General features: G+C 41.4%; 1 protein-coding gene across 1 annotated transcript in view; it reads right to left on the reverse strand.

The window, feature by feature from the left end:
• Positions 1-312: 312 nt before the first annotated feature.
• sno (Protein strawberry notch) overlaps positions 313-16,760 on the reverse strand; it is a 101,643-nt gene continuing 85,195 nt past the window's right edge. The window contains exons 19-22 of the mRNA XM_080284538.1: positions 10,954-11,141; positions 9,421-9,659; positions 8,840-9,036; positions 313-783 (exon numbers count right to left, since the gene is read on the reverse strand). Coding sequence (XP_080140664.1) covers positions 659-783; positions 8,840-9,036; positions 9,421-9,659; positions 10,954-11,141 — 749 coding nt within the window. The 3' untranslated portion in view covers positions 313-658. The remainder of the gene's footprint in view (positions 784-8,839; positions 9,037-9,420; positions 9,660-10,953; positions 11,142-16,760) is intronic.

Here is a 16,760-nt window from a genome sequence, read left to right on the forward strand (position 1 = left end):
GGTCCTTGGCTTCACAGCAGGTACACTACACACGTCCATGATTACTGAAGTACCTCCGCAGAGGTGTCATCTACATTACACACAGCTTACTGGGGAGAAGAGCCATAATCTGCAGGAGTCCCAAGCACAAGACTCTTACACCTGCAGTGTCCTCTCTTCTCAGCACCTGAATCACAACTTTGTAAAAAGCCACAATATGCACAAGTTGCTTCACTAACTTGTGAGGGGAAAGGCATTGTGACATTAAAAATGCAACAGAACCATTCCTTAGTTACAATAATCCGTGCGAATTATTTAGATGTTGGAGGCTTCCTGTCAACGCTAACAGGTGTCTGTTGACTGGCAGGAGAAGCAGCGGTGATATGGTACACTTTCACAGTACACTGACACAATACTCACCTGTTCATGGTCAAGCCATAGCAGCCCACTGCAGTCCACGCACTGGTTACACTTAAATTATACCACTTACACAAATTTTCACCATGTTACAGCATTTTTGTGACAATAATGAAGCTAGAGCCAAATAGGTTTTACTAAGAAGCCACTTAAATTTCACTCCTTCCAAAGGCTTTGTTCATTCATGCCATTACTAAATGTCTTCTACTTTATTCTTATGAATTTGCACATTCACACAACTACTGTTCATTCTCAGTTCTTGCTACTCCTTGTCATCTTTACTGTCCCGGCTTTCGTCATCAGAGAATGTTTCTTCAAAGGACTCTGTGCTTTCTTCTTCCATTACTGCACAGAGCCGCTGCACCAAGTTGTTTGGAATGAGGGTACCTGTATCAAGATTTGGATAATTCAAAATCACTGAAACTTTGCGACATCGTGAAAAGCATTAACAGCAGAAGAGACAGGGAACAGGAAGGAAATGAAGGAACTGCATTAGAATGGCATGGACAGAGGTACCATTATATCTTTTTGTACTGAGTAGTGACATAATAACTGTAGAAGCTTACTTTACACAAATAATAGGGTCAGATAGAGTGGTTGCATCACTCATCTTGCTTGCGGCATCAGTTTTTAACCATAGCAACTGCCTCACAGTTCACATGAAAACTAAGCATCCTTTTCTACAAGAAACTCTTATCACAGAATCACTTACTTTTCTATTTAATTTCTTGTGACAGAACCTCATTACGCAAAAAAGTAGATCGTGCAATAAAGCTGGACTTGAAAACAGTGTAATAAATAATCAAGTCTACAGTATTCACTGTTCTTCACTGCGCCACATGCCTAAAGGAAGACCCATCAAATTACTAACATTATCAAGTTCAGCAATGATATTTGCCCAGGCAAAGCTGCAGCACAGAATATATAATATGCATACAAACCAGCCAACGATCTTCGTGTCTTTAAACTTGTCGACTGTGGCTAACTACATGTCTAGCAAACTGACAAACAAAAAAATCTTCAATTCATCACTAAGTGTGAATGGGGCACCTGGTTTTCATGTGTTTCATTTTTGTCAGTAGAACAACTGATATACCTGTGTACTGATCATTTCGAATGTACAGTATGGTACAGAGATCCTTTGGGTATAGCATTTTTCATAATCACTCTGAGGCGAAGATCTGCACACCTGTTATTACAGTGCATTTTTTGGCTCAAACACATTGTTATCATGCACCTGAGCTGGTTTCAGCTGACAATGATGGTGCGGTGTCTATGGTTTCTGATGGCTCTGAGGGATTCATGGATGAGGCCCTACTCAAGGAGTTAACCCGCCCCATCCCAGCAGATTACTAACCAATGACTTTCCCCAATCCCAACAAATTTTCAATTTTGTTTTTTCTGGCTAAAACCTCTGCTTTTCATGAGAAACATCGAAAATTCATAGAGAAATCGCTCACCTGAGGTTTAAAATACCAGATACAGGTAACCCTACCCCTTATCTAACTGTGTTTTCTATGGGGCTGGCTCCAGAGAAAACATGTTCTATGGGAGGGGTAACTATTCCACACCACTCATAAAAGGTATTTATTTATTTATTTGGTACAAATTTATATGTAGTACAAGAGTATACTGGTTTTCACACAGAACAGTAATAGGCGATATAAGCATTGTTTCACTTACCGAACACATCAACATACCTCACCTTTTTTGGCGATCTGATCATCATTTCTGACTGTTTCTTCCTCCACTGCTACATAAAGTTTGTCCTCCACATTATCATTGATTGGGGAATCACTCTGGCCTTGAATTTCGTACTGTGGTGCAATATGTCTTTACTGGCCAGGTCACTGGTAACAGGTGAATTGCCGAGACAATGGCATGGGGGGGGGGGGTAATGCATTGTCCCTGCCTGGCATCTGGTAGAGGGAGGTGTCCCGTGTATACGTACCAAAAATCACGCACGAAATTTGAAAAATGTGCAAATGATGGACCTTGCATTTGTGGCGCGTTTACATACGTCAACGGGAGTCACAGTGACAAAATGTTTGGACGTATATATACGTCAACGGGAGTTGGCGGGTTAATCCCAGGTGGTGGAGACCACTAACTCTCCATTCCTTAGCCTCAGAACCCTTTACCTCAAGCCCATTCCAGGTGTCTCTGCTATATGTTTCTACCTTACTGTGCCCTTTTCATCACTTTTTCTTAATCTAACCTTGCCTATGTGTGCTTCAGATACTTACCATTACAGTATATCTGTATTTAATGGGTCTTAATTGTTGTAAATGGGAAAATTTGGCCTTGGACTTAGGATGCTTGGTACCACTTAGGGCTGACCCCATAGGTTCTGTGCCTTTATTACTGTGCAAGTATGTTATTATGTGCGCTGCTCAATACCAATTATGCGCAATAACTTGGGGATCACTGTTTATGATTTACCAGTGCTTGGACTATTACTGATGTAAGGTATGTACTTTTATGGTCTCGGTTTGGCTTTAGCAAGATCCTGTCTGCTGCTATTAAGGCAGCTGTCCACTACCATGCCAGTGTCAATTTTCAACTTTTCTATAACTATGGTACATGGGCTTTAAATTTATGATTTCTATGACTTCCAGTCTTTTATAAATGCAAGTGTTCCCTGGCATCATGAAATGAACAAACTTTGAATTTTGCTCTCTGTTATCTTGTTTTTATTTACTTTTATGGAGGGAACAACCTTGTGGGTTTCGGCCTTTGGGTCCTACTTCCTCACATTACAACAAACAAACACACACACACACACAGTTATACAAGTCTGTTTGCTGATGATGCAAAGATCTTGAGAGCAGAGGTCAAGGAAGACTGTAAAATGCTGCAGGAAGACCTGCATAGGATTCATCATTGGAGTCGGATGTGGGAGATGAAATTCAACACAAAAAAATGTAAAATACTGGAAATCGGTAGAAGTACCAAGAGGCTATCACTGAATTATATGATGGGTAATGAACCAATCACAAAAGCGAGAGAATGGAAAGACCTGGGAGTGCTGGTATAGGATAGTTTGTCACCTGAAAAACACATTAACAAGACAGTTAGAGAGACGTACAATCTCTTGACTAATATAAGAGTGGCATTTCATTACATGGACGAGATGATGAAAAAATTGATAGCGGCCATGATCTGCCCCAGGTTAGACTATGCAGCAGCAGTGTAGTCCCCAAACAAAAAGATATAAACAAGATCGAGAGAATACAAAGAACAGCAACCAAGATGGTCTCCAGCCTGGCAGATCTGTTGTAAAAAAAGAGGCTGGAAAAGCTGGATCTCTCTCCCCTAGAAGAACGGAGAGAGAGGGGCGACATGATTGCAGTGTTCAGAACCATGATGGGAGTAAATAAAACTGACAGAAAAGATCTGCCTGTATGGGATGGGAGAGTAACAAGAGGACATGGAATGAAACTGAAAAAGTCAAGTTGCTTGAAGGATATCAAGAAATACAGTTTTTCATATACCGGTAGATGCATAGACCTGTGGAATGGCCTGGACAAAGATATCGTCCAGACAAAAAGCTCAAACGAGTTCAAAGCAAAATTTGACTTACTGAGAAAAAAGTCGGGACCCCATGAGTGTAGCTCATTTCGTGTATATCACAACTAGGTAAATATAACTAGGTCACGTCTTTTCATCTTTTATGGTGTATTTTTATATTTATAAAAATTACAATTCATCCACTCACTTGATGTAGTGCTGCCTACTTCTTCCATAGCCTTTACAATTCTTTTTCTGTGCCTGCCCTCGTCTCTTCCTATTTCTCCCATCTTTCCTGTCACTTCTTATTGCTTTTCTTTCCTTTACAGGTGGCTTTACATTGAGTGACAAGCCAAATGGTTTCATGTAAGCCAAGAAACCATTTACAACGCTGGGTGGTAACCATATAACCAGACCATACGTGCTCCCTACGTGTCAACAAGTGGGTTGGTGGAGGGTTAGTGCCCCTCCACGTAAAACAAATAACTCAAAGTCAAATGAACACCCCTTACGGGATTATGGTGTCTGGCAATAGATAGATAGACAGACAAGTACTGCACATGGCCTGAATAGATTATAAGTAAACTACAGAAGCAGAGGAGGAGTTAGAATCAGTGAATTGGAATGAAATGGATCTGGACAGCTTGTGGAATGCATATAGTGATTGCTTAATTGGCAATACTAAAGCAGTGTGTGGTGTGGCAGGAGTAACAACAAAGAAGAATGGTACGACATGGTAGGACGAAGAGGTTAAGAGAGCAGTGCACGAAACGAGGAAGAAGTGGCTAGAATGGTTACAGGAAAGGGGTTCAACTGAAATAAGAACTGAATATATTGAGTGCAAGAAGCACATACAGAGAATAGTAAAGAGGAAAGAGGAGGAGGTAAATGATGATCCAGGAAGAAAAATGAATGCAAATTACTCTGAAAATATGAAGTTATTCTGGAAAGAGGTGAGGAAACGTAGATGTGACAGCGGAAAGAAAAGGGAAAGTGTGAAGGATGTAAGTGGTAGTGTATTAACCCATGGGGATGAAGTAAGGACCAGATGGAAAGAAAATTTTGAAAGCCTGATGAATGGGACTAGAGCAAGCAGAGCAGCTGTTAACATGATTGGTTTTGGGGGTGTGCAGAGAAGGAATCCAGTGCTAGGAGACGTGACACTCACACAGGTGAATAACGGTGTGAAGCGGATGAAAAATGGGAAAGCAGCTGGGGTTGACGAGGTGTACGGAGAGATGATTAAGGCTGTTGGAGAGAGCGGAATAAAGTGCTTGTTGCAGATATGTAAAAAGGCATGGATGAGTGAAACTGTGCCATAAGAGTGGAAAACGGCCGTGACTGTACCTCTGTACAAAAATAAAGGTAAGAGAAGTGAGTGCAAGAATTATTGTGGCATAAGTTTATTGAGTGTGGGAGGGAAGGTACATGGAGAATTATTATAGAGATAGTAAGAGAGATATCAGAAGTCCTAGTGGCTTTAAGAGTGGTAAAGGATGTGTGGATCAAATATTTGCAGTAACAGATAGTGGAGAAGGCTTGTGAGGACAATAAAGTGTTTACGGCATTCATGGATCTGGAAAGAGAAGGAATGTGGAAGGTTTTGTGCATGTATGGTGTAGATGGTAAGCTGCTAGGTGGTGTCAAGAGTTTTTATAATGGTAGTGATGCATGTCTAAGGGTAAATGGGCATCTAAGTGAATGGTTCACAATCGGTGAGGGCGTGCGACAAGGTTGTGTGATGTTCCCATGGTTGTTCAATATACAGTAATCCCTCCACTATCTGATGTAATAGAGCCAAAGGTATGTCCAGAAAGTGGTCCTGTCCGGAAAGTGGGCCTCTGGCTCCTGGACTGGTACTTAAGGACCCTAACCCAGCCTAACTTTGAAAGCCACCTAAATAACTCCCTACCAGACATGCAGAGCACCTATTTAAACCTGTGTAAGACCCTATTCACACCAATAATGGACATAAAGCATGAAGTAAATGACAAGGAACCAAAGAATGAGGAATTAGAAGTGACTGTGCCTCAGCCAGGGTACTTACAACACATCTGTGGCCACCTTCTCTAAGGCTTTGGCAGCGGTGAAAATGCTCTTGAAGCACGTACAGTAATCCAGTGTTGTGCTGCACTTACAGTAATTCTTCGCACTGTGAGTTATAATTGTTTAACACTGCACATTGTTAACTGCACCACAACAGTTTCAACTGCCAGTTTGCACTCCACAGTTAATCCTTTGCACTCTAAATTCTAATTTCTTAACACTACACAACACTAAATTTCCGTGTGGTCTAGTGGCGAGGTATTGCAGTTTATTCACTGTCTATTAAAAAAAAAAACGAGGACGTGCACTATCCACTGCGATAAGCATCTACTCATAATCGCAGTTAGGCAGAAACTGGTGGTGAGGAAGGAGCAGTGTTGCCAGATCAGAGCTCGGCCACATTACCACACTCCTCAGTTTTCATTACCAAATTCGTAAAGCTAGCATTTATTCTTCACTAATTATATATACAGGTGGAAATACATTTAATCACTCTCCTAATAATTAACAGCATGTTGATTATTTTCAAGCTATGTAGGGTAGCAAATTAATCAGAGAGAGCAAACAATCCACCATCTCCATCCTGTGTATCCTCATACATGTGAAAAATCCATTTGGTAATGCATTATTCTGAATCATTACCAAACGAATTTTTCATCACTAAATTGGCCCACATTTGGTAATGAAAAATACCAAGTGGCAACCCCGACAGGGGAGGGGGGGAGGGGGGAGGAAGGAAGGGGTGAAGGGGCCATGGTGTAACAGCTGTTTGGCGCTGCGCCGCAATTTCAAATTACGAGTGGGAAAAAAATTGGATTTGGGGGGGATTTTTTTTTTTTTTTCCGGCCGTTTTTGGGTTTTGAAGGTCCAGGCCCACAATGTCTGGTAAGTGGTGTGTCCGGAAAGTGGGCGTCCGGATAGTACTGGGATTACTGTATATATGGATGGAGTGATGAAAGAAGTAAAAACACGAATAATGGAGAAAGGGATGGCGTTGGTAATGAATGGTGATGGATGGAATATCTCAAATTTGTTGTATGCGCAGTACTACTTCCAAATACCGCATAAGAGCTTGGTAGACCAGTGCAGAGTTAAAGTCTGTGAGCGTCGTGCCTTGAGAGTAACTGCTGAAAAGAGTAAAGTTATGGTAATCGAGTGAGGTGAATCCCAGGGCAATGTTACAGTGAATGGAGAGAGACTGGAAGTGGTGGGAGTTCAAATACCTGGGTACAGTGATAGAAAAGAGAGGAATGTGTGTAAAAGAAGTGGAAAGTAGAGTGACACAAGGAAGAAAAGTAGTTGGTGGCGCTATGAAGGCCTAGATAAGAAGCAGAGGCTTGAGTGTTGCAGCTGCACGAGGCTTACATAAAGAGGTGTTAGTGCCAACTTTAATGATTGGATGTGAGACTATGGTGTGGCATGAGCAGTGGAGATGAGACTGCTGAGGAATGTATGTGGAGTAAAGTGAGTGGACAGGATACGAAATAATGCGATTCGTGAAAGATGTGGCGTGAGGAAGTCTGTGGACACCTGAATCAAAGAGAGTGTACTGAGAAGGTATGGTCATATGGAGAGAATGGATAACAACAGAGTAGTGAAAAAGGTATATCTGAGCGAATCTGAAGGAGGGAGGAGGCGAGGTAGGCTAAGGAGAAGGTGGACAGATATGGTGGATGAGTGTGTGAGGAAGTGAGGTATGGAAGTCGGTGAGGCCAGGGGACTGACAAGAGATTGAGCTGGCTGGATGAATGTTGTGAGAAGTGCACGATCAGGGATTTGGAACCCCTTTTAACATAACAGCGTTCAGATTGACTCTATCAGATACGTTTATGTCAGGGGCGGGTAACCTTTTCAGAGCAAGGGCCAGATGAGACTTTTGAGAGCAGCCCGCAGGCTGGAGTGACATATGAGAACACAAATGTGACTATATACAAGCATTTTATTGGAAAACATGGAAATTAAAACTATATCAGGATACAGACTTCTACACTTGAAAGGGTGGAACGTGTTTCACCTGGTGGGTTAAGATCTCAAAACATCTATGAACTTGAAAAGTACTACATACATACATGGATACGCAACAAGTGTGTACCCACATTGAGAGTGACATACCTCCTCTCAATGCGGAAGTCCTATGGACACGGGCGTCTGGCAGGATGGCAGAAAGATTGTACTGTGCGGGGTGAGGGGAGTGTCGAGTTGCCAAATAGCATCTGCCAGCTGTATGTGGCCGGCAGATGCTATTTGTCAGAATTTAATTTGATTTGGCTGGGGTTCCGCAGGCCGGATTGCTATGTTCATGCCGAGCAGGTTGGCAGGCCGGAGGCTGCCCGCCCTAGGTTTGTGTGAAGTTACAGAATGTGGTGAATGTTTTTGGCATATCAGATAGAGTCACAGCTCCGGGGGCCTGAATGATGAGTGAATGGAAGCGTGGCCCATTGGACTGGGCAAACTTAGGCTGTCTCGACATGCTACTCCTCACCCTGCCCGAGGGTGGGAAAGGTGATCCAGATGATGATGATGTAAACCGCAGAATACAATTATATTCCATGAGGAGTATTCACAGCACTTTGGGGAGCTTCACCCCATGAATATTATGGTGATATTTTTATCTGTTCACAAACAAATGAACAAAAGTAGGCTAAAACTTGTCTAATAAACACATACCAAAGTAAGTTTGTTAATATTTCCATTACATGATTTACTCTAACTGCAAGTCCAGTTTCAAATTAGTAGTTAATGAAAAAGTATTGCTAGATGAAAGTGATTTTCAACATAAAAGCAGCAGCTACTACTGTACATTATTATTCCTTTACTTCTGACACTTGATACAATTAGCTATGCCTTAATTAATTAATGTAAATAAAATAAGCATGAGGTAACTGACCAACGAGCTTAATTCCATCGTGTGTCTTGAGTCTGACGACCTGCATTTTGGAGGCAGTGGAGTGGGGAGCTGAAGACAGTACATCCTCTACTCGAGCCCACACATTCAACACAAGCCCACACAGCACATGGTAGGTCCGTCGTCGCAGCCCAATCTCACACTCCAACCCACTATTCACACGACGGCAGTTCCCCTGCCTGGAAGGTTGGGCATGAATAACAGGTGTGAAATGCAATGATTGTTTCACTTTTCTTACATATTTATATGATTATGAATATTATTATACGGGTACCGTATAAAGAAACATATTAATGTATATAACCTAGACATTACATATCACTTTTGAATGGTCTTGTCCGTTTGTCAGGTAGAATATGGAGTCCCTTAAATCCAAAATCCCTTAAATGGAGGTCCCTTAAATTGAGGTTTGAGTGTGTGTGTGTGTGTGTGTGTGTGTGTGTGTGTGTGTGTGTGTGTGTGTGTGTGTATATATATATATATATATAAATATATATATATATATATATATATATATATATATACTGTATAGAGAGAGAGAGAGACTGTATATATATACTCACCAATATGCATGAGAGCAAATGTGACTAGAAGCCTTGAATTGCTCCTCCCAGTGTTCCTGAGCCTCATCAGGTGTCACTTTCTTGTACTTCTTCTTGAGATCAGAGTAGGACTCCTGTTTCATCTGCATCCCTGTGTTAGGCCGGTAGATGATGAACATCCGGTTGTTCTTCTCACGTTTCTTATTTGCCTGAGATGGTTCCAGCACTGCCAGTACTGCCGTTTTCTTATTGTTCCGAACCTAGTGATGGAGATGTGTGACTCTTAGTTTGATTTAGGAGAAAATGAAGAAAGTATTTATAAGAAACATGCAAGATCGCCTGGACAGGCGGAGTTGTACGAAAAATGAGGGAAATTTTTATAGGAAATGTGCATAAAAGCAGATATGTGGAGCTGTACCACTGATGTGGAAAAACATTCTAACAGTACCTTTGCTACAATAAAGGTAAATGTGATGGAAGTGGGCAGAATAATTACTGTAAGATAGTCTGGTGAGCTCTGCAGAACTGTAAAATGAATGAATAACAGTAGACAAATAAAGGAAGCCATTACAGTGTGTGAGGGGTGACAAAAAGGGTGATTTTAGGATATATAGTAGATGTGAGGATCAAATATTTGAGGTAAGACAAAGCCCAGAAGGAATACGAAAATGACTAAGAAAATTATAGCATTTATGGATCTGATCATATGTGAAATATAGCAGTCATTTATTTAATGTAGCATTATCACTATGTAACTGTACAGGGAGTGACAAGCAAAATGCTTTTCTGAAACCCAGTAAACCATTTACTGTACTATGTTGCACGTAATCATTCATTCACCAAACGAACACCTGGTGTTTCAAGCGGATGTGATCCACACAGTTTTGATTCTGAGGGAGAGTTAGCATCTATGGTTCACATAATTATGCTCAGATGAGCAACCAGTCACTCATATGAGAAGCCAGGCTCTAAGTCTCTACACTTCTGATGGAGTAATGAAGGACTGGATGATGGTTGGATTGCTGAATACTTGGAAACCCAATAATACTCACATAAAAGCTATGCATAATACAATTATTATAAGAAAACCTGACTTTACAGTATTTTAAAAATTAGATGAATTAAATCTGGGATTACATCAATTTGCACTGTACCAGTATTAATGGTGATACCATCTTCTGGCTTCTTAAATAAGGCTCTCTATGAAGATATGAAGCCTCTCTAACCATCATTCTGATATAAAGGCTCTCTGGCATAATATTATTTAAAAACCTGCAGCATTTTACTTACGGTTCATATTCCAAGTGGTTGTTAAGTTAATGCAACCTCTCTTTCCTAGTGATTTATTCTGCACATTACAGCTCAACAGCCTCTTGCATGTTGCCGATAAATACTATTGACCGTAAATGTAAAAAACATAGAGAATGATCAAAACTGATAAGCAAAATAAATCACTATGGAAGGGATGCGAAGCCTTATTTGTCACTTAAAATACAGGCTTACTACTGTAATCTTCTATACCAAGCTGGAACTAGGCACCAACATCTTGTTTACCTGGTGTGAAACGTAGAATCCCTCAAGATCACCAGTGAGTTCTGCCCATTTCTCGTGAACCTCAGCCCAAGAAAGCCCCCGCTCCACCAACACAGTGTGCAGCTCTGTCTTGGCTGTCCCTGTTACATGTTTACCTACCCAAGTTCTGGTCTTTGTCTTGCGGCAACCTTCACCACCGATACCCAAGTCTGGTACACAAAAACAAGTATATAAATTTAATATGCTTACAAATACACATGAATTTTAATACTGTACATCTTTAATTAAAATTATATCATTTATTAAATAATATTTTAAAATTAAACTAGTCTGAAGGTAAAATGTAAAACTTCTGGAGATGAAACATGAATATCAAAACACTAATACTGCACTCAGCTTAAAAAACCGCCTCTTGTTCCCATCCACAAGTGGGGTGAGGCAGGGCCAGGGGAAAGAAACATAATAGAGGATAAACAATCAACATCATGTCTATTGAAATGGGACACATCCTCAATTCACCCACCATTCAAGCCATGAAATAGCTTTACCTAACAAGCATGACCTTCCACACACACAATGTACTGCACAGTAATCATCATCACCATCCGGACCACCTCTCCCACCCAAGGGCAGGGTGAGGAGTAACACGTCCAGACAGCAGTTTGTCCAATCCAATGGGTCACGCTTCCATTCACTCATCATTCAAGCCCCCGAAATCCTGGCTCTATCTGATACACCAAAAACATTCAGCACATTCTGTAGCTTCACATAATGTGTAATAATACAAATTTTTTTCATTCATTCATTCATTCATCATCCAATGCTACGTTGCCCCATGAGAAGCATAGGAGCCTGGGGCTAAGCAAGTTGGTCCTGACATTTAAGATGTGAGTGATCAGCCTCACTCATCACTGTAGTTTCACATAATGTGTAATAATAATGCAAATTTTTTTCATTCATTCATTCATCATCCAATCCTAATTTGCCTCATGAGAAGCGTAGGAGCCTGGGGCTAAGCAAGTTGGTCCTGACATTTAAGATGAGAGTGACCAGCCTCACTCATCCCTGAGTAGCATTACGTGAGCAATAAACCCAAACCACCCCTTGGATAATAATAATAATAATGTATGTGGAGTACAAAGAGTGGATAGGATATGAAATAATATGATTTGTGAAAAATGTGGAGTGAGGAAGTCTGAGGACACAAGAATTGAAGATAATATACTGAGATGGTATGGTGATGTGGAGAGCATGGATACAATAGAGTGGTGAAAAAGGTATATCTCAGTGAATTTGATGGAAGGAGGAGGTGAGGTAGGCCAAGGAGAAGGTGGAGGGATATGGTGAGGAAGAGTGGTATGAAAGTCAGTGAGGCTAGGGAACTGACAAGAGAACGACCTGGCTGGATGAATGTTGTGAGAAGTGCACGGTCAGGGATTTGGCATCCCTTTTAATGTGACTGCATCCAGACTGACTCTATTGGATATGCTTAAGTGAAGCTACAGAATGTGGTGAATGATTTTGGCGTATCAGACAGGGCCAGGATTCCAGGGGCTTGAATGATGAGTGAATGGAGGCATGGCCCACTGGATTGGGCAAACATGGGCTGTCTGGACATAGCTATTCCTCCCCCTGCCCCTGGGTGGGATAGGAGGTATGGATGATGATCATGATATTTATGACGACAACGATGATAATAACAAGAACAACAACTGATGACGATAATAATAATAATAATAATAATAATAACAATAATAATAATAAAAATAATAATAATGTGGTAGGTGGGGGCATCCATCATCCACTCACTGAATGTAGGGATGCCGTCTAGCCTCTACACTGAATGACAAGCCAAACGGTTTCCTGCACCGAGGAAACCATGTACTATTCTGAGTAGTAACCATATAACCAAGATTTTTGGCCAGGTTAAGTGTCCCCCAAATTCCCCTATCTAAAATTACTTAATCATGGCAGACGTTTCAGAGAATCTCGAAGTGCCCAATACCTGCACAGGGCCCTAACCAAATAGTCAGATTCACATGGCCATGTGGAATGTAAGAGGTGTGAATGAGGAGAGCAAGAGGGTGGAAGTGGTGAATGTGTTCAAGAGTGTGAGATATGCCATGATGGCACTGTGTGAAACAATGATGAAAGGGTGTGAAATGGAGGAGTGGGAGGGTGTGAAATGAGTGAGATCAGGCATGCATGGGCAAGGGAGATGCAAGGAAGAGGTTGCTTTGTTGATTAATGAGGTGTGGCACAGTGGAATGGGAGATTACAAATGTGTCAGCTCGAGATGTACTCAAATTTAACGTCAAGTTCCAGTATGAGAAGGTGAAAGTGGCAGTGACCGTAGCGTATGCACCATGTGATGACAGGAATGGGAGAGAGAGAGAGTTTTGGGATGAGCTAGATGAAGCAGTGGGAGAAATGCCCAGGAGCTATAAAGTGATCATAATGGGTGATATTAATAGAAGAGTAGGCACTGGTCCTGAGGATGACAATGGGTTGTAATGGAGTACCAGGAGAAAATCATAATGGAAAGCAACTGAAGGATATCTGTTAGGAAAGGAGGTTGTGCATTTGTAACTCATATTTCAAAAACAAACATGCACATAAACATACACGATACAGAGGGAGCGGGGATTGTGTTGAAAGGAACCTGACTGATTACACGCTTGTAGAGATGTCAATGCTGGGAATGGTTGGTCTATGGGCTGTGTTTATGAGAAGATAATGTTTCAAAAGGAGTCTGTTAGTGTGGCCTCATATATGAGTGGTGAGTACTGTATATAAAGCAATGAGAGAGTCTATGTATAAAAGCATATGTCAGATACCTGGGAAAAATCAGAAACTGGGATGGTAAACTACCCAAGCATCCTAGTTAGCTGGGATTGTACTGTAATGATAATAATGATGATAATAATAATAATCCATCCATTCATCCATCATCCAATCCTATGTTGCCCCATGAGAAGCATAGAAGCCCAGGGCTAGGCAAGTTGGTCCTGACATTTAAGATCAGAGTGATCAGCCTCACTTATCCCTGAGTGGCATTACATGAGCAATAACCCCAACAACCCCTTGGATATAAACCTTCACCGGCTCAATTCAATTGGATAGCCGTAATTACCCACTAAACCACCAGGCGCAATAATTTTGTTATATGGTTACCACCCAGCATAGTAAATGGTTTCCTGGTGTACAGGAAACCATTCAGTTTGTTACTCAGTGTTGAGTCACTCACATGCAGAAGAAGGAGGAAAGACTGAAGAACAGAAAGACAAAAAAGGGAGTGTAAAGTCACCCGTAGGCAAAAGGACGTGAAAAGAATAAAGTAATGAAAGACAGAAGAGGAAGGATGGAATGGAGGGAGGAGAGGACAGGGCAGACACCCGAGAGCAGGATTACATCAAATGAGTGGATGGTGAGTGACCCCACCTACCAGTATAATAATAATAATAATTAATAATAATAACAATAATAATAATAACAATAATAATAATAACAACAATAATAATAATAATAACTAACAATAATAATAATAATAATTATAATGATAATAATCCATCCATCCATCCATCATCCAATGCTACGTTGCCCCATGAGAAGCGTAGAAGGCCGGGGCTAGGCAAGTTGGTCCTGACATTTAAGAAGTGAGTGACCAGCCTCACTCATCTCTAGGTGGCATTACATGAGCAATAAACCCCAACCACCCCTTGGATATAAACATTCACCAGCTCAATCCGAACGGAGCGCCGTAATTACCCACTACACCACCAGGCACCAAAATTTGGCTATGTGGTTTCCACCCAGCATAGTATATGGTTTCTTGATGTACAGGAAACCATCTGGCTTGTCACTCAGTGTAGAGTCACCCACAGGCAGAAGGAAGAGGAAAGACTGAAGGAAAGAAAGACAGAAGAGGGAGTGTAAAGTCACCTGTAGGCAGAAGGACGAGGAAAGGAAAGAGCAGACACCAGAGAGCAGCACTACATTGAATGAGTGGATGGTGAGATGACATTGTGTGAAACAAACATGAAAGGGTGTGAAGTGGAGGAGTGGGAGGGTGTGAAATGTGTAAGATCAGGCATGAATGGGAGAGGAAGATGCAAGGAAGGAGATGTTTTGTTGATGAATGAGGTGTGGCGGAGTGGAATGAGAGATTACAAATATGTCAGCTCAAGATGTGTGTACAAATTCTGATATATTCCATCCATCACCATCCATTACCAATGCCATCCCTCTCTCCATTACTAGTGTTTTTGCTTCATCACCCCATCCATAGATATATTGAACAACCATGGGGACATCACACAACACTGTCACATGCCCATACTGATTGTGAACCATTCACTTAGATGCCCATTTACCCTAACACATACCTCACTACCATCAAAAAAACTTTTGGCGGCACTTAGCAGCTTACCATCTACACTGTACATGTGCAAACCAATCCACAATCCTTCTCTGTCTATTTTGTTGTATGCTTTTTTTCAGATCCATGAATGCCATAAACAACTTACAGTCGTTTTCACAAGCCTTCTCCACTATCTGTCTCACTGTAAATATTTGATCTACACATCCTCTGCCACTCCTAAAGCCACTCTGTTCATCACTCACCAGGACTTCTGATACCTCTCCTACTTTCTCTTCCATACACCTTCCCTACCACATTCAATAAACTTATGCCATGATAATTCTTTCACTCACTTTGCTCACCTTTATTTTTGTACAGGGGTACAATGACAGTCTTTTTCCACTCTGCTGGTACAATTTCACTCATCCCTGCCTACTTACATACCTCAAACATGCATTTCATTCCACTCTCTCCTCTAAACTTAATCATTTCTGCATACACCTCATCAACCCCAGCTGCTTCCCAATTTTCAGCAGCTTCATGGCATTCTGCACCTGTGCGAGCGTCACATTTCCTGGCATTGCTTTCCTTCTCTGCACACCCCAAAAAACAATCACGTTCACGGCTGCTCTGCTCTCTCTAATCCCATTCATCAGGCATTCAAAATATTCTTTCCATCTGGTCCTTACTTCATCCCCACGGGTTAATAATCTACCACTTACATCCTTCACACCTTCACATACCATTCTGCTGTCATTTCTACATTTCCACACCTCTTTCCAGAATAACTTCCTATTTTCAGAGTAGTTTGCATTCATTTTTCTTCCTAGTTCATCATTTACCTACCCTTTTCCTCTTCACTGGTCTCTTTAAGTACTTCTTGCCCTCAATATATTCAGTTCTTATTTCAATTGAACCCCTGTTCTGTAACCATTCTAGCCACTTCTACTTTTCCTCCACTGCTCTCTCAACCTCTTCGTCCCATGCTGTACATTTCTTCTTTGTTGTTACTCTTGCAACATCAAACACCGCTTTAGCATTCCTAACTATGAAATTACTATATGCATTCCAGCGGCTGTTCAGATCCATTTCATTCCAATTCACTGATTCCAACTCCTCTCCTACTTTGGTCCTGTATTCATCTGCCATTTCTTTGATCCTCAGCTTCCAGACTTTCAGGCTTCCTCCCTGACTGCTCCTCTCTCTCCTGATCCACCTCACTCCTCTCAGCTTGATCTTGCACACCACAAACATATGATCTGACAGACCTCCACACTGTCCTCTCATGGCCCAGTACCACAAGGGCCATGAGAGATACCTCATGCACTTTGCCAACCTCTCAACTCTCTTGTTCCACAGCCACAAAATATCAATTTCTGACCTCTTCAGCCTTGTTATTGCTCCTCAACGAAATACCGAACTTAACTGCCACTGAAAATCCTTAAGAGTCTTATCTTGATATTCCTCC

Source organism: Coenobita brevimanus, chromosome 101 (genome assembly GCF_032717465.1).
Source record: "Coenobita brevimanus isolate Jiangsu-jjx chromosome 101, ASM3271746v2, whole genome shotgun sequence".
In the NCBI taxonomy this organism is placed as follows: Eukaryota; Metazoa; Arthropoda; class Malacostraca; order Decapoda; family Coenobitidae; genus Coenobita; species Coenobita brevimanus.